The sequence below is a fragment of the Cynoglossus semilaevis genome, chromosome 12, assembly GCF_000523025.1.
Source record: "Cynoglossus semilaevis isolate Cse_v1.0 chromosome 12, Cse_v1.0, whole genome shotgun sequence".
NCBI lineage: Eukaryota > Metazoa > Chordata > Actinopteri > Pleuronectiformes > Cynoglossidae > Cynoglossus > Cynoglossus semilaevis.
The window spans coordinates 16,244,972-16,262,464 of record NC_024318.1 but is presented as its reverse complement, the minus strand read 5'-3'; the positions used below and the strand labels follow the sequence as shown (position 1 = coordinate 16,262,464).

The window sequence follows — 17,493 nt, the reverse complement described above, 5'->3', positions numbered from 1 at the left end:
ATATATATATATACATATATATATATATACATATATATATATACATATATATATATACATATATATATATATACATATATATGTATATATAAGTGGAGAATTCCCCATAGATTTCTCATTTATTAATAACATTGTCCCAAAGAGACCTCTACAGAGGCTTCTACAGTAAATCTAAGGATGAGTCTTTTGCAACTTTTTGTCTCATGAAAGGGTCTAATGTATAAAAGTATGCATACTGCAACAATAAAAACTTGAGGTACTCCTCCAGAGTAGTACAGAAGTTGAAAAGACCCTGCACAGATTCCCAATTGTTGCAGCTTTTTTCGCACTCACTGCCTTTCCTCAGGAAACCCTTTAGGGTGAGGGGGGGGTTGGTATGTATTTATTTAAAGCTGGAGCTACTGAATAGGAAGTAGGAAGGCCATCCATGTAGCAGAACGCTACCAAAAACCTCCCTGGTCCATGTACTGAACATGACAGACACAAAAACATGAGAATAAAATGCGGTTTCTTCCTTAAGAGCAAGTGAATGCGAGACGTCAACGAGGACGGGCAACAAAAAGTGTCGCTAATGTCAAACACAACGTCTTCACTGATATCATACTGGTAAAAGCTCCAAACTGTTTCTCAAAGACTGGGTCGCGACCCTCGGGTGGGTCAAAAGAGATTTGCAAACGTTCGGGGACGTGCAGTCAAAAAAAAAAAAAAAAAGACTTTTTCACAACTACCCACCTAGAATAGTCAAGATGCAGAGAAGGATCGCTAGCAAGGCCTGGACGCTGACAGACGTTCTCTGAGCGCTAGCCTTGCACTTCGTGGGCATCCGACCGACTCCGCAGCTGCACGTCTACATTTGACAACAAAGCACAGGCGCGGGGTCAATACTCAGTTCGCCCTCTGTCCTTACACACAAATACACAACCAGAGCCAGACCTTGATGGCCAGTGTGATGAGGCTCGTCTGAATAGGTGTGCCTCCGTCACTGACGCGCACGTCCACGGTGTAATCATTCACATCGTCCAGGCTGAACGGTCCCTGCTTCACCAGGACTTCAGCTGTGTTATCTGGAAAAGTCATAAAGAGCTTTTTGAGCCTGCATCAAAAACACGGAAACAACAAATATCTCCAAGGCCGAGTGCACAAAACAAAGACTCACTGCCAAAGTCTCGGATGGAGAAATTGGAGTTTTCATTGTCCAGGTCAAAGGTGAAGGAAACTGGCTGGTCGTCTTTATCGGTGGCCCTCAGCGTAGCTATAACCTTCAGAGAAACACAAGCGTTGGATCATTGGCGAGCCTCGGTCAGGTCCGTTGTTCATATTCCGAGCAGGGCTTTCTTACTGTATTAGGGGCGTCCGTCTCACACACGTAGATCTCTTCTACGTCCAGTTCAGGTGCGTTGTCGTTAATGTCCTGGACTAAAATCTTAACTGTGACAAAGGACTCCAGACCTACAGAGGACAGACGGTAGTACAGGCTTAACAGTTGGAGTGCAATATAATGATATATGGATGGATGATGGATGGATGGATGATGGATGATGGATGATGGATGATGGATGAATGATGGATGGATGAATGATGGATGATGGATGGATGGATGGATAGATGGATGGAATGATGGGTGATGGATGGATGGATGATGGATGATGGATGATGGATAGATGGATGATGGATGATGGATAGATGGATAGATGGACAGATGGATGGATGATGGATGGATGATGGATAGATGGATGATGGATGATGGATAGATGGATGATGGATGATGGATGATGGATGATGGATGATGGATGATGGATGATGGGTGGATGGATAGATGGATGGAATGATGGGTGATGGATGATAGATGGATGGATGGATGATGGATGATGGATGATGGATAGATGGATAGATGGACAGATGGATGGATGATGGATGGATGATGGATAGATGGATGATGGATGATGGATAGATGGATGGAATGATGGGTGATGGATGGATGGATGGATGATAGATGGATGGATGGAGGGATGATGATGGATAAAGGGATGGACAGAGGATAGATGGATGGAATGATGGATGATGGATAGATGGTTAGATGGATGATGGATGATGGATGATGGATGATGGATGATGGATGATAGATGGATGGATGATAGATGGATGGATGATAGATGGATGGATGGGGGGATGACAGAGGATAGATGAATGGATAGACGGACGGAGGATGGATGGATGGATGATGGATGATGGATGACCCACCACTTGGCTCCTCCTGTGCCTTGACCTGACAGATGTGTGTGTCCTCCAGTTCCCTGTCCAAGGTCCTGAGGGTGAACAGTTGCCCTGTCAGAGGGTTGACACCAATAGGACAGCCCTTGTCCAAAATGGAGTACCTGCAGGTAAATAAAAACGGAAGCGAGGATTCCTTAATGACTCAGAAGCAGAATAACAAACGGAAGCGAGGATTCCTTAATGACTCGGCAGAATAACGAACAGTTCTGGTTCCTCAAAAGCAGACAGTTCTAATCACTGTACCTAATCCTATTTTTAGCTTGGTCTGGATCCACAGCCTTCACATCTCCTATGTTGACCATGCGCTCCTCCTCCACACTGAAGGTGTAGGTGGGCTGGGAGAAGACTGGGGGCTCGTCCACGTCCTGCACTTGGATGTTTATCTGTCATTGTTGTTGGAACAGCAGCAAAGAAACGTCACGGATATAAAATGATACGACTGAAAACGTATTGGAAATCTTCGTGGGTAAAGGTCAAGGTAGGATTCCTTAGCACGTTACACGTTACGTGTGTGTATTTGAGACAAACATCTCATTAGTATTACTGCAGTACAACGCCGTATTTCTTACGACAAACATGTTCTTAACAGATACTGTTTCAGACTTTAGTTTTAGACACAGAAAAAGTATGAACCTGTCAGTCAGACTTTAGTTTTAGACACAGAAAAAGTATGGACCTGTCAGATTAGATCAGATTAGATAAAATTAGATTAGATTAGATTAGATTAGATTAGATTAGATTAGATTAGATTAGATTAGATTAGATTAGATTAGATTAGATTAGATTAGATTAGATTAGATTAGAGTAAAGTAGAGTAAAATAGAGTAGATGAGATTAGAGTAGATTAGAGCAGAGTAGAGTAGATTAGATTAGACTGAATTGGATTATACTTGATTGGATTACATTAATTGGATTACATTAGATCAAATTAGATTAGATTAGACCGGATTAGAGTAGAGTATACTGGATTGGATTAGATTAGATTAGATTAGATTAAATTAGGTTAGATTAGACTGGATTGGATTATATTGGATTGTATTATATTAGATTAGATTAGATTAGATTTGATTCAATTAGATTAGACTGGATTGGATTATATTGGATTGTATTATATTAGATTAGATTAGATTAAATTAGGTTAGATTAGACTGGATTAGATTAGAGTAGATTAGATTGGATTACAGTCGATTAGATTAGACTGGATTAGATTAGAGTAGATTAGAGCCGAGTAGAGTAGAGTAGATTAGACTGGATTGGATTATATAGGATTGGAATAGGTTAGGTTAGATTAGATTAGATTAGATTAGATTAGATTAGATTAGATTAGATTAGATTAGATTAGATTAGATTAGATTAGATTAGATTAGATTAGATTAGATTAGATTAGATTAGATTAGATTAGATTAGATTAGATTAGATTAGATTAGATTAGATTAGATTAGATTAGATTAGATTAGATTAGATTAGATTAGATTAGATTAGATTAGATTAGATTAGATTAGATTAGATTAGATTAGATTAGATTAGATTAGATTAGATTAGATTAGATTAGATTAGATTAGATTAGATTAGATTAGATTAGATTAGATTAGATTAGATTAGATTAGATTAGATTAGATTAGATTAGATTAGATTAGATTAGATTAGATTAGATTAGATTAGATTAGATTAGATTAGATTAGATTAGATTAGATTAGATTAGATTAGATTAGATTAGATTAGATTAGATTAGATTAAGGGAGACATTGTGGCCAACAAGCGTCAAACTCAGGCTCGGGGGCCAAATCTGGCCCGAAGTGTCATTATATTTGGCCCGCGGGATCATATCGAATATGCATATATCTGACTGTGATGTTATTACAGACGTCTATGTGAACCCCAACAACAGAACGACCTCACCACAATCAAAGGAAAAACCAATCACAGCACCGACCTGTCAAACTGTTTATTTCAAATGCAGAGAGGTCTCCATCGTCTGTCAACGAATACCTAAGGTCACCGTTGGCAGTGGTGGGATCGTCAGCGTCAGTGGCCTGCACCTGAACCACCTTGGTTCCTAGACAAATTCAAATTACAGATGAGTCACAATGCATGTTGACATAGCAAACGTTATGATGGTTTTTGACCAAAAGGTCTATCTATCTATCATCCATCCATCCATCTATCTATTTATCCATCCCTCCATCCATTTATCTATTTATCCATCCATCCATCTATCCATCCATCCATATATCTATCTATCTATCCATCCATCCATTTATCCATCCCTCCATCCATCCATCGGTCAAAATCTGGCCCGAAGTGTCATTATATTTGGCCCGCGGGATCATATCGAATATGCATATATCTGACTGTGATGTTATTACAGACGTCTATGTGAACCCCAACCTCACCACAATCAAAGGAAAAACCAATCACGGCACCGACCTGTCTCACTGTTTATTTCAAATGCAGAGAGGTCTCCATCGTCTGTCAACGAATACCTAAGGTCACCGTTGGCAGTGGTGGGATCGTCAGCGTCAGTGGCCTGCACCTGAACCACCTTGGTTCCTAGACAAATTCAAATTACAGATGAGTCACAATGCATGTTGACATAGCAAACGTTATGATGGTTTTTGACCAAAAGGTCTATCTATCTATCATCCATCCATCCATCTATCTATTTATCCATCCCTCCATCCATTTATCTATTTATCCATCCATCCATCTATCCATCCATCCATATATCTATCTATCTATCCATCCATCCATTTATCCATCCCTCCATCCATCCATCTATCTATCTATCTATCCATCCATCCATCCATCCATCCATCCATCTATCCATCCATCCATCCACCCATCCATCTATCATCCATCCATCCATATATCCATCCATCCATCTATCCATCCATCCACCCATCCATCTATCCATCCATACTTTAAAAGTTAACAAAACCTTATGTTTGTATTGATACATGTTAGTTCATTTAGTTAGTCATCTACCAAAATCAATCAATATGTGACTTAAATGCGATTAATTGTGATCAATTAATTACAAAATGGTGGGTTTTCTAATCACGTCCCACCACTAATTACTACTCCTACTACTACCAAAGGTTACAAAGACTCACCCGGAGAAGACCTCTCCATGACAGATCCATTGAATGTTTTGGCGAACACTGGGAGGTTGTCGTTGATATCCGTCACATGGACAATAAATTCTCCGGACCTTTCTATCAACATGTTGTTGCGGTCAAACATCTTGGCAGTCAAACGGTACGAATTCTTCTCCTCTCTGTCCAGAGTTTTGGTGACAAACAGGTCTCCTTCCAGATCCACAGTGAAAATACTATTTGCTCCTTCCCCCGAAATCTCGTATCGCCTTCCATCAACCTTTCTGCTAGACTCCAACTGTCGGGGAAAAGCAGTAGAAATTGAATTTGTTAACACAAATTAATGAAAGTATGGAGTATAGGTCGCACCAGCCAGCTAGAGTGCCCTCTAGTGGCTGTCAGTGTGACAACAACGAACATGTACATTTTCAGTGGTACAGGAGTAGCAGATACCGGTACAGAAGCCTAGAGTGCCCTCTAGTGGTTGTCAATGTGAAAATAACAAACAAGTGAAATTGTACATATTAATATATAAGTCGCAAACAAAGCCAAAGGATGAAAAGAATACGGAAAATGCTGTCCTTTTTGTCCAAAGTACAAAAAGTTTAACCAAGTAGAATGTACAATATCTTAAGAGTATTTATAAAGGCTTACAACCTCAGACTAGTTACGTTAATGTAGACCTCAGTATGTTTTCTTAGCTAACCTCGCTAACCAGCCGTCATATCAGTCAGAGTGACACTGTCATGATCCGTGTTTTCCTGTCTGTTGGCACAACCTTAAATCCTGAACCAGAATCCTCAAGAGGATCCCGATCTTTTAGAGCTCAACACACCTGTCCGATCTTATAGGCAGTCGGCGTAGGCTTTTCCTCCTCCACGAAGAGCTTGTTCCAGATCCACTCTCTCTTTTGTCTGAACAGGACAGAGTGAGAGTTCCTCACAAATACAAGTTCTCCCGGTTTCTCTCCTTCCACAACGGCGAGATCGGCAGCGGCGAGTGTGAGCGACGAGGCCACCGTAGCCAAGAACACCACGGTTTGACTCGAGAGCCAAGCCATTATCTGTGGGAAAACACGTTCAAAAAGACATGGGGTCAAAAGGACAATTGAAGCGATGGGAATTAGAGGGAGGGGCCACAGATGAGAGAGAAAACGAACTGAAAAACTTTTCTTATCTTCAACTAACATGAGGAACAAAAGCTATGAAGCCGTTTCAAAATAGGCTTCAGTTTAAAAGCATATCACCACACGAAGAACCTGGGTCTATAACATTGGTGTCAAACATAAGGCCCGCGGGACGAAACCGGACCGTATAAGGGCCGCGGGACAAAACCGGCCCGTTGGGGGGGTTCAATCTGGTCCGCTTGATGAATTTTGAAAATCAAAAAATACACAAACATTTCATGTTCAGGATTTTTTTTTCAGAATGAATAACTCTAAAAGGTTAAACGTTTTAACAGAGGTTTCAATGATATTTGGATACATTTTTTTTTTATCTGATCGTGATATTTAGTTATGAGACAATATGAGAAATCTCATTTTTGCTCCGAGTTCATACAAAGATTTTCAATTTTGTTGATCAAAACGTACACTTTACTGTAGATTAAATTCAAAAACAATACATGATATACGTGATTGAATTTTTGTTTTTCCACATGCTCACAGAGTTCAAGTGTTATATATCACTAATAATTGTGATAAATCACAGACAGACATAGAGACCTACTTTAAATAATGACCTACTTTGGACCTTTTGTGTCAGAGAAGTGTGATAAATGAATCTCAGACTGTGCCTTTTCCTTTCTGACGTCTACTGCAACAAACGGTGCGTACCACGTACCGAGTTCCTGATGACAACATCCCGTGTCTCATTTCCCTACGTAAACATACAAAGAGCAGCAGCTGCGTTGACAAACAACGTTTTTTTTTTTTTTTTTTTCCAAAGGGTTCTTTCTTCTTCAGATGCCATCATCTTATCCCGCCCCATTTATCAGCAACAGGAAGTCCCAACACGGTGTCTGCTGGGATGGTTTAATGAGAGCTCATCATTACTCCGAGGACACGCCCTTCCTGTGGGTCAGTGCCGTTAGATGAATTCGTCCCTGTGACTCACTCTGTGTCACTGACTGTAGGTGCTTTATCTGTTTCTCCGTGTTTTCTGTTCACTTTGTGTTTCCGTGTCCTGCTCTACAATCAACCTAACACCTGTTAGTCCAGTAAACCACGGATATTCAGGACTGATGTCATAGGTTTGTGCTTCATTTCTGTCCGTCCAATGAGAACTCTTTGTTTGTTACAGAGTTTTAAGAACAAAGGTGAAGGGCAAAGGTGGATTGACCGCAAAGGATTAATGATACATTCCCATAAAAGATTATTTTTATAAATAACAATATGAATAATAACAAAATAAATAACAAAAAAAATCCATATTTGAAGCAGAAATAACAAACAAAAAAACATATTATACGCAGATACTTTTCAGGTATTTTATTTTATTTTATTTTATTTTATTTTATTTTATTTTATTTTATTTTATTTTATTTTATTTTATAGTCAATCAATCAGTCAAAAATTTGCTGCCTGTAAAACTTCTGGTTGTATTTTTAAGGTAGAAACGAAAAATGTTTTACTTCAGAGTTAAGGTGAAATATTTCCAAGACTTAATGAAGTTTAAATATTTAGGCTATTATTTATTTTATTTATTTTATAAGTTTTATTAAGTTTTGCTTCACTCTTGAAATTATAATTTTACCTACATTTCAGGTTACTTTTGACATTTAATTTCATTTTGTAATATTTTTAAACACATTTCACAACATATTGAAAGATTAAAAAAAAAAAAACTTACCACAACAAAGTGACCGCTGACCACAGGTAATCCTCAGTAACAAAATCCTAAGAGGCGTCTTCCTGTGTTGGTCCTGCTGTATTTGACAGGCTGTAGTTGGAACCGACCGCTGAAAAGCGGTTTGGAAACCACTTGTAGGATGTTCGTGCTGGACTTTGATTTGAATCTTCTTCAGGTCAACTCCTTTCGTTTACTGTGGAATAACCACTGAAGCCTGATGTGGATTTTCGTCTTTCCAGATTTCCTCTCTGGACCTGAGCAGCAAGTCTGACAATCTCTTGAAAAATAAAACTTAATTTTTAAATTATTATTAATTCCCTTGTTCTTTAAAGAAGGTCAAAACCCCAGAAACTCCAACTCTTTTTTTTTTTTTTGTTATTCCATCCCTGGTCAAGGGCGTCAGGTGGTTTCACTTGGATACAATTTTTTTTCCAGTCCTACGCTTTTCTTCAAATTTCCATTTACCTTTATGTCCAGTTGGTGAAAATGTTAGATGGTGGAAGAACACGGCCCCCTGTCTTGTACAGGTCACCGCCCACTTCCTCTTCCTGTAATTGTGTTACGTATCCCTTCCTGGTGCTACCATTTCTTTTCCTGCAGCGATAAGAGACACATTAAGTTTAAAAAAAAAAAACGCACCAAAACAGAGTTTAAAAAAAAATTCTTTGATAAAGTCAGAGAAAGAAGTCGAACACACATGGATCTGGAAAAGTGGGGGCGATGGAGAGTTAGGTGAGAGGAGACTAACTACTCACTGTCTGATGATTTGTGGATTGACTTAGTCTGGAACTTCCAAAATTTGTTTCAAAATTATATATATTTCTATATGATTGGCCATTGCACAAAATCCCATACAAATTTGTTGGAGCTACGCCTAATGTTCTCTGGATCGTTACAATTTTAATATATTTGTTGCTGTATATCACAAACTCAGGCCCGGGGGCCAAATCTGGCCCGCGGTGTAATTATATTTGGCCCGCAAGATCATTTCAAATGAGTACTAGCATAAAGCCCCTAAATACTGGCAGGATTTGTAGCATTAGTGGTGTATGCGCTATGTTATAGCACATACATTCGTGTGATTATTTTTGGCCCGCAAGATCATTTCAAATGAGTACTAGCATAAAGCCCCTAAATACTGGCAGGATTTGTAGCATTAGTGGTGTATGCGCTATGTTATAGCACATACATTCGTTACACATACATTCGTTATTGGCGCACAGGTAGAGAAGAAGCGGAGTGACTTTTTAGCCAATCAGAATGCAGAACACAATGCACGATGCAAATCCGTGAAGTAGCGAAACCGTAAAAAGTAAAGACAGCTAATGAGAAAAGATAGCATACAATTATTAGGTAAAACTGATCAACGTGACTTAACTGAACATTGTCTTTCAACTGGCTTGACCTGCCCAAAGGAAACTTACTTAGGACTCACTTTAGACTTACAATTTTGAAAAGAACAATAATTAGTTAAAACTATATTTTTATCAGTAACCGCAAGATCATTTCAAATGAGTACTAGCATAAAGCCCCTAAATACTGGCAGGATTTGTAGCATTAGTGGTGTATGCGCTATGTTATAGCACATACATTCGTTATTGGCGCACAGGTAGAGAAGAAGCGGAGTGACTTTTTAGCCAATCAGAATGCAGAACACAATGCACGATGCAAATCCGTGAAGTAGCGAAACCGTAAAAAGTAAAGACAGCTAATGAGAAAAGATAGCATACAATTATTAGGTAAAACTGATGAACGTGACTTAACTGAACATTGTCTTTCACCTGGCTTGACCTGCCCAAAGGAAACTTACTTAGGACTCACTTTAGACTTACAATTTAGAAAAGAACAATAATTAGTTAAAACTATATTTTTATCAGTAATTTTCTCTATATATATTCCCCACCTGAATTCCAGGTTTGCTACTCCAAGGTTAAAAAAAACACCACTCTCTTAAGTCCTTCTTTACAATTTGATTCCACCTGCTTTACCGCCCTCTAGCGAGAGAAGAGAGTAATTAATCATGTTGATTAGACATTTGGGTTGTAACTATACAGGGAAGCCAAACTGCAAATATACATATGTATATATGCTTATACATATTTATATGTTTATATATTTATATAGTGTGTGTATATATATGTTTTTATATATATACAGTGTGTGTATGTGTGTATATATATACATATATACAGTGTGTGTATTTGTGTATATATACAGTATATTTACATATATACATATATAAATATATGTATATACTGTATGCTATATACTATATGTATATACACATCTATATATATATATATACACACACATATATATACATATATATATATAAATATATAGAACATGTATAGATATGGGTAAAATGACTTGATATTTAAGTCATTTGTTCCCATTGTGGTTTGATTGTGTCCAGCTTGGTACTGTACAATTCCATGTGTGTGTTTAATGTGTAGGTGTTGCTGTAGTGTTTTCCCTCCCTAAACACAGATGCAAGTAAACACAGATGATCAAAATCTGCCTACAGTTGTGTACCCTCTCTAAGCATGAGAGATGCAGTTACCTATGACACTGAATGAAGCTGTGGCCTCCTTTAGTTTATTGAATCACTGTCCATTGGGGTTGGGTCATTCCTCTGTAGGTGCTCTGCCTCATTATTGTTCTCCTGGTCAGTCAGACTTTCCTTTCTTACATTCCAGCATTGTTTTTTTCACTTGTGGATTTTACCAGTTGACCTGCTCAGTGTACCGCTCCATGCTTGTCTTTTCTCTTCTTAATGAAACTATTAATAAAAAATTGTTGCTCTTTCATGAAACCCTCTTAAGCCCGAGTTATCTGCTCTCACGGTTTGCTTGGAGAAATGTAACTTTGTTCTCCGTTCATCCACCGAACAGAGTCAGGAAGATGGCAGAAATCTGGCGTCGCCAAAAATCACTGAAACGAAACACATTTAACGATGGATTACTTTTAATACGCAGCCGCTGGATATGTTTAGTCTGTTTTTATCATTTCTCTGAACTACGTTCACAACAAGCATCATGTACGGGAAAGAAAAAAGAATGATAAGAAATATCAGTTGAAACCCAGTGCTTAATAAAGAAAAAAAAATGGAGCAAAGAGCGAATGTATTGGCCGAGATCAGTCCGATCAACAGCGAGGGTTTTCTCGGTGCTTCACGAGTGCTTCCCTTCGAAGTAGGTCTGTTCTATGCGTCTGCAGAATGACAGCAGGTTGCTGTAGCTCTTGATCCTCTCTGCCAGCTCGTTGTTGGTCAGCCTGGTGGTTAGTATGGTGAAGAGGTGACCGAATACCAACGCGTCCAGCTCAGTAGGCCTGCAACACACGGACAACGACAAACTCTTTAATCCATTTAGTGGCATGTTAGTTATTAATATTATTTATTAAAAAACTCCAGACACCAGGGACGCTGACAACAGACATTTCATCCCAGTTCTCAGACAGACAGTGGATTTGTCTAATAGACAAATGGCGGAGTTGGAAGTGAAAGCGATGAAGATGCTGAGATTTTCGGACATAAAATTAGCAGATCTCAGATGGTTCGGACATGCGTTGAAAAGAGATGACTTAAACCAGTACTTCTCAAATAGTGGGGCGTGCCCGGCTGGGGAGGCGTGAGGGGCTTCCAATGGAATATGACACGCTGGACATAAGTGTACCACTGCTGTAATGCTTGAATGATAACAAGCCTCCAGCCACTAGGTGGCAGCAACTCATACAGTGGTTTGTACAGATAAAAATTGAACTGATCAATGGAACATACGTACTGTTTAGCAAAGAAGTATGTCTGTGTCCCCAGTCTTTGCGACAGAGCCTGAAAGCACTGACTTACATCTTCATAAACCTGAAACAAAAACCTCCATTTAGTGGCAGGAAATAAAAACTAGGGTGAAGTGCATGAACGCTGGATATTCCGGAACGATCTCACCTTCTCCAGGGTTTTTCCTCCCCAGCCGATGGCGTTCATCTTCCTACGAACCTCCCACTGCTTCTGAAAGGCCAGAATGTTATTCAGGGGCCATGAGTAGGGACTGCTGTACCTGGGACGGGAAATCTGCAGGAATAAAGTTTGTGTTACTGAAAGCGCATTGTTGAAGTTCAGTTGTTGCTGTTGCCACGGAGACTGCATTATAATGAAATATTTACAATTCAGCTAAATGAGCATCAATGGGTTTTCACTCCGTCTGCTCATCCTACATGGATATGCTCCATTAGCAGCACATGCAGTTAATGAAAGATGGATGTTGCTGTTTTAGTTGCAGTACCGTGGCTGGCAAGGGGGTGCTGCTAATGACACATCCAAAATGAAATACTTTTTTATGTAATGTTTCAGTGTCATTCGCAACATTTGCTCTTCAACCTCGTCCTATTAATTTAAATACTTAAGCACAACACAAATACATTTGACAATGTTAGTCACGTTAGTCGAAAAAACGCGGCGTCCGTTTTTTGGGCCACGGACCATATGTTTGACACCCTGTCATAAAAATGACAGTAGCGGATAGGCTAGCATTTAGCATGAACGCCTTTAAGAATCATGTGGGAGTCCAAGCTCACCTCAGTAGCCGTAGCATCGTCACACCACTGGACATACAACTGTGAAGGAATAAACAGCATGTGCTTCGGTAAACGGATCTCATACATATGTTAACTGTAGTTACACGTGACCATTATATGTGTGTATCTGTATGTATACCTCAGCAGTGAGGAGCATGTTGTTAACCAGCTCCATGTACGCTTTCATCTCAGCTCTTTGGACGTCATCCAGTCCAGCACTCAGAGAATGGCCCTGTAAAGTCCAAACACCATAACGCCACCCGAGGCTTTTAGCAATAGCTACAAAGAAGTGGGTTTCAGATCACGATGCGAATGGAGCGGCCAAGTCAAAGCCCAGACCATAATGAGTTATTTACAATAAACCACTTCCTTAGTCTTTACGTGAATGCATTTACTTTAAGAAATGTCATGTAAATACAAACATTTTTTTCATGCCTAGATCATTTATCTGAGACTGATGAAGTCAGTAAGTTCAACATAATCATAACGTATAGTGTTGGATACCTTCGCTTTAGTAAACTGAACAATTGGCCCAAGTTCTGACACCACCTGGTTTCCAACATGGATGAAAGGGATCTTGCCTGCAATAAAAAAAAAAACATAGTAAATAATAATTTTTGCATCTACAGTAATAAAAAAACCCCATGTTGTTTATGTATTTAATAATACTTTTTATTGATCACACATTGTCTACGAAAGTTTTCAGTCATCGTATACAGGGCTAATAGACTGTCCTGTCTTCTTAGAGATGTTTCACCTCTCATCTTGATACTCAACTGCTTTGGCCGGAACAAAAAATAAATTGTATTGTCAAAAGGTAAAAACTGCTCTTGAAAAATTGTTTTGGCTTTCATTCAGAGGAAAGACTGGGTTGACCTCCATGAAAGGGTTTTTTCATGTGGATAAAAACAACACTGAATGACATGAGAGAAGAAAATTCCACTGCAGCAGTAGCAGAAGCATTTATACTGACCTGATGGTGACATGTATTCAGCATTTGCTCTGCAAACCACCTGCACTGGTAAACCACACATTCTGAGGAAGGCCTGCACAGATGAGAACAGCCGGAGTGAAACAAAAACAATGGCTTAAAACAGATTGGAAAGAACACCCACACTAAAACATTACCTGAACAGCAAGAGATGACGCGCAGTCTGAGAGTAGAATTTGATCCTCTGAAAAAAAAAAAAAAAAGTTTTTAATTGATAAACACATTGAAATGTCAATTCTTTTCTGTTCATGTCAGAGTCCGTTACTTACCCCTCAGTGGTTGATATAGGGTTGCATTTTCTGGCCATGGCTCAGCAGCTGTCGCAGTTTAAAAAAAATAGAAAAGATAATCACAATCATAAATAACTGTAAACTATAAACTGTAAAGTGTAACAGTTTTACAAACGTTTTTATTTGTAATGTTTTGTGAAGCTTCTAAACCGTCGACGGGTGTGTTGTCTTAATATATTTAGTATCATATGAGTATTTTATATTTGAAGTACGTAATAAAGACATTTTGGTGAGTTTAAGGTGTGTTTGACGTCTCCAAAATTACACGAGGGAGCACTTTGATACATGGGCTGAGAAGGTCGTCTCTGTACTGTTCAAGATTTGAGGTCAAACGTCTTGTGCCGCCGAATGTTCTAGAAATAAACGGTTTAATTCACATTGTACATCAACGCTGCTCTCGTTGGCGCCTCTTACATGTGTAAGTCATGTTATGTGTTTGTAGTAACCGGGGCAGCAACAAGAAGCCACTCTACGGCATAAATGTCAGCACCCCGTGTTAGCCCAGAAGCTAAGTCAGACAAATGCTACATAAACAATAACAAATTAAAAGATACTGACCTGCAATCTGCGACATGAAAGCCTCCGTAGCAAGAGACATGTTGCGGCTTCTGCCAGAATATCCTTATCGTGGGAAAACAGTGCACAAATTGAATGCTAGGTCAATCCCACAGCAGCAATTTTAGGGACAAATGTTACTACAGCTGTGGAATTGGTCCCCCTCGATTTTAGGTCCGTGCGGAAACTCTTCCCTTTCGCTGTTCCGACTTTGACATGACTACAAATAATTCAAGCCTTGCTTGCGCTGACAATAAGGGAAACTGACGACGTCGACACAATAAACTATGATTAAAAACGGATTACCAGAAACTGGCGACTTCTAATTAAAAATGAACACATTATATTTGCTGGGTATTTATTTTAAATATAGCATTTCTTTAGCAAATGCAAACAATACGCTTCAAAATTTTGCTTTAAGCATGAACAAACTAACTCTTTTATTGGCACTTGAATGCAATAGCACTGACCGTTATTAACCAATTGGCACTTGAATGCAATAGCACTGACTGTTATTAACCATCTTTTCCAAAGTCTTGCCATACATTCTGGAAAATAGTTGGAGTGAATAATAACCTAGGTTCTGTGAAAACTATCAAATATGGAACTATTCGTAATGAGAGAATTACTTAAAAGGGAAAACATTTATATCTTGCCCAGTACCGCTGTAGTATAGGAGCCAGTTTATATTGGCTGCTACTGCCATCTATTGGTGAGACTGTGTAACATGGTGGAGGAAAAAACCCGCAGGAGTAGAACCTTATTTTGTCGTGAAAACGCGAAACGTGAAAAGCTCTAATATAAGATGTCAAAACCAGAGGGGTCCCACTCCTGACCATCATCATGTGACATATAGGTTAAGTAACTAGCAACATTAACTCGTCCATTTGCAGCTTCTCTTGTATATTCTGATCCTTGTATTTCGTTGTATAGTGCGACCTTAGGTTATGTACTTATATAACAGGAAAGTAGATCACTTAAGATAAGAAATGATGAGGTGATACTGAGTGACTGTTCAGTGTGGTTATGTAGGAATGATCTTACAAAATCTAATACATTTTATTTATTTAAATGAACCATTAAATGTCTGAAATAGAAATCACTTGCAAATGCATCATTTGCTCTAGCGTGTGCGGACTATTTTCGCTAGATGGCAGCCTTGCTCATTGTATTTTCTGTGTAGTTCAAGTACGTCAGTGAGTGAGGTCATTACGTTACCTACGCTTTTATGATGTGTACGTCTGTTATTGTCTCTACAAATACCTGAGGAGTCAGAGATTCACTTTCAGTCTGGTCAAATAATGTTTAAAATCTTGCCATGTTATTATTCTTTTTTTAAATATGTCCAGAGAGGCTAAAGGACAAGACTGAGTCACGTTGTGCCTAATTACCCAAACCCAAAATGGAGGAGATTCGCGCCGCCATGCTTAACAACCAATAATAAATGGCCGTTGGTTAGCTAAAGTCACATTTTGGTTTACAAAATAATAATGATAATAAAATAAAAAAGCATAACGCTAGACTATGACATTAAAACTATGCAAATAATCGGTAATCATAACAGAAACGTGTATTGACACAAATTATATACATATTTTAGAAATCCTCAAGATTAAATTCGTCAAAAAGAAATGGCGTAGAACCATGACTGTCCATATATAATGACGCTTTCAACGTATCTGGTGATCTTAGTGGTTGTTTGGTGAGCTGGTTGAGTAATGTTGGCCACTTCCCTCCACATTTCACCACTCCACAGCCGGAAATTTCCAATTAATGACTTCCTCTGTATCCAACACACGACCCTGGAGTCTGGCGTGCTGCTCGAATCTCACTCTTACCCTTCAACGCCATTCACCTGGACATTTACTCCGTGTGCTTAAAATACTGACCATCACGAGGTTATACTGGGCCATAACCGACCTAAAATAAATATTTTACGAATTCAATTTGAGGCTAAAATGTAGCTATAGCCTTAAAACAAAAGGCTGCATTAGGAGTATCGAGTCTTGGAAGAAAATAATAATAAAAAAAAACACACTCGCACAGAACACAGTTCTTTCTCTTTCTGTCTCCCTCTCTTCACAATGCTAAAAACATTGTCTTGGAAAAAAAAAAAACTGGACAGCAACACTTTGTGTGTGTTCGTGTGTGTGTGTGTGTGTGAGTGAAAGGAAACAAACGCGCTGTTCACATTTTGCAGCTTTTTTATTAATAAAAACATTCGGTCGGTATTTTTAACAAACACTTTTTTTTTTCTCGTAAAACGCTCTTCATACAAAAACGAGTGATGCATCTCCTTCTAATGGTAATATAATATGTATCTAAATAACACACATAATAGTAATAAGTACTGCTGTAGTCTAGAAATACAAAACGATAGCATACCAAAACTGTATTGCAACAAAGAACTGTTTTAATGCAACGTGAGTCATAAACCCCTCGTGCGGGATTATTCGACAACCTTTAAAAGTATTTGTAACCCTGAGAAAATATGTCGGCCTTACAATCAGAATCGTACATATGAAGGATATTTGTTTTTAATTTTCCCCTAAAAATACTGATTTTATTTTACGAAAATAAATGGCTTCGTGTCCTAATATCTGTCTACCGAGAACTTCTATTTACTCAAAAAAAAAAAAAAAAATACAATTCTCCTACCGTTTTGCGATTTGGCAGTTTGCTGTTTTTGGTCGTTTGTTACATTCTGTGCAATAATAAAGGTCAATAATACCATCACGTTTTAAAGGTAGCTACACTAAACACAAACCCTGCATTAGGTTTACCCTGTAGAAATAAAACCCTGTTTTCATAGACACTTTCTGCCATCCAAGCCCAAGTATCTGTACGTGGAACAATTGCACCAG

The 17,493-nt window shown here is 38.7% G+C and overlaps 2 protein-coding genes across 5 annotated transcripts in view; both read right to left on the bottom strand.

Annotated features, from left to right (window-relative positions):
• LOC103387732 (cadherin-5-like) overlaps positions 1 to 2,700 on the bottom strand; it is a 5,804-nt gene extending 3,104 nt beyond the window's left edge. The window contains exons 1-6 of the mRNA XM_025060870.1: positions 2,518 to 2,700; positions 2,242 to 2,375; positions 1,340 to 1,449; positions 1,157 to 1,259; positions 934 to 1,064; positions 733 to 847 (exon numbers count right to left, since the gene is read on the bottom strand). Of these exons, the coding sequence (XP_024916638.1) occupies positions 733 to 847; positions 934 to 1,064; positions 1,157 to 1,259; positions 1,340 to 1,449; positions 2,242 to 2,375; positions 2,518 to 2,576 (652 nt within the window). The 5' untranslated portion in view covers positions 2,577 to 2,700. The remainder of the gene's footprint in view (positions 1 to 732; positions 848 to 933; positions 1,065 to 1,156; positions 1,260 to 1,339; positions 1,450 to 2,241; positions 2,376 to 2,517) is intronic.
• Positions 2,701 to 4,672: 1,972 nt separating this feature from the next.
• Positions 4,673 to 14,672, bottom strand: mtx2 (metaxin 2). 4 transcript variants are annotated; one of them, XM_008322472.3, is made up of 12 exons: positions 14,633 to 14,672; positions 14,054 to 14,101; positions 13,922 to 13,968; positions 13,767 to 13,839; positions 13,298 to 13,374; positions 12,933 to 13,025; positions 12,794 to 12,832; positions 12,165 to 12,290; positions 12,004 to 12,080; positions 10,782 to 11,551; positions 10,122 to 10,212; positions 8,228 to 8,812 (listed from the first exon to the last, which is right to left on the bottom strand). In XM_008322472.3, exons 1-10 carry the CDS (start codon positions 14,670 to 14,672, stop codon positions 11,392 to 11,394), a joined length of 780 nt encoding a protein of 259 aa, XP_008320694.1. In that variant the 3' UTR covers positions 8,228 to 8,812; positions 10,122 to 10,212; positions 10,782 to 11,391. The 4 variants fall into 4 exon arrangements, with proteins under 4 accessions (XP_024916641.1, XP_024916640.1, XP_008320694.1 ...); XM_025060871.1 differs by lacking the exon at positions 10,122 to 10,212 and having other exon boundaries at positions 8,228 to 8,495; positions 8,684 to 8,812; XM_025060873.1 differs by lacking the exons at positions 10,122 to 10,212; positions 12,004 to 12,080; positions 12,165 to 12,290; ... (5 more) ...; positions 14,054 to 14,101; positions 14,633 to 14,672 and adding exons at positions 4,673 to 4,824; positions 5,388 to 5,667; positions 6,205 to 6,432; positions 7,114 to 7,246 and having other exon boundaries at positions 8,219 to 8,812; positions 10,782 to 11,396.
• Between the last annotated feature and the right edge of the window lie 2,821 nt (positions 14,673 to 17,493).

What these genes read in the sequence shown, in the direction of transcription:
- mtx2 (XM_008322472.3), bottom strand. Translation starts at nt 14,672, where the DNA reads ATGTCTCTTGCTACGGAGGCTTTCATGTCGCAGATTGCAG. An exon ending in TTCAGTTTACTAAAGCGAAG is followed by an intron (nt 13,026 to 13,297) that starts GTATCCAACACT and finishes TGGACTTTACAG; the next exon opens with GGCCATTCTCTGAGTGCTGG. An exon ending in ACATACTTCTTTGCTAAACA is followed by an intron (nt 11,552 to 12,003) that starts GTACGTATGTTC and finishes CGTGTGTTGCAG; the next exon opens with GCCTACTGAGCTGGACGCGT.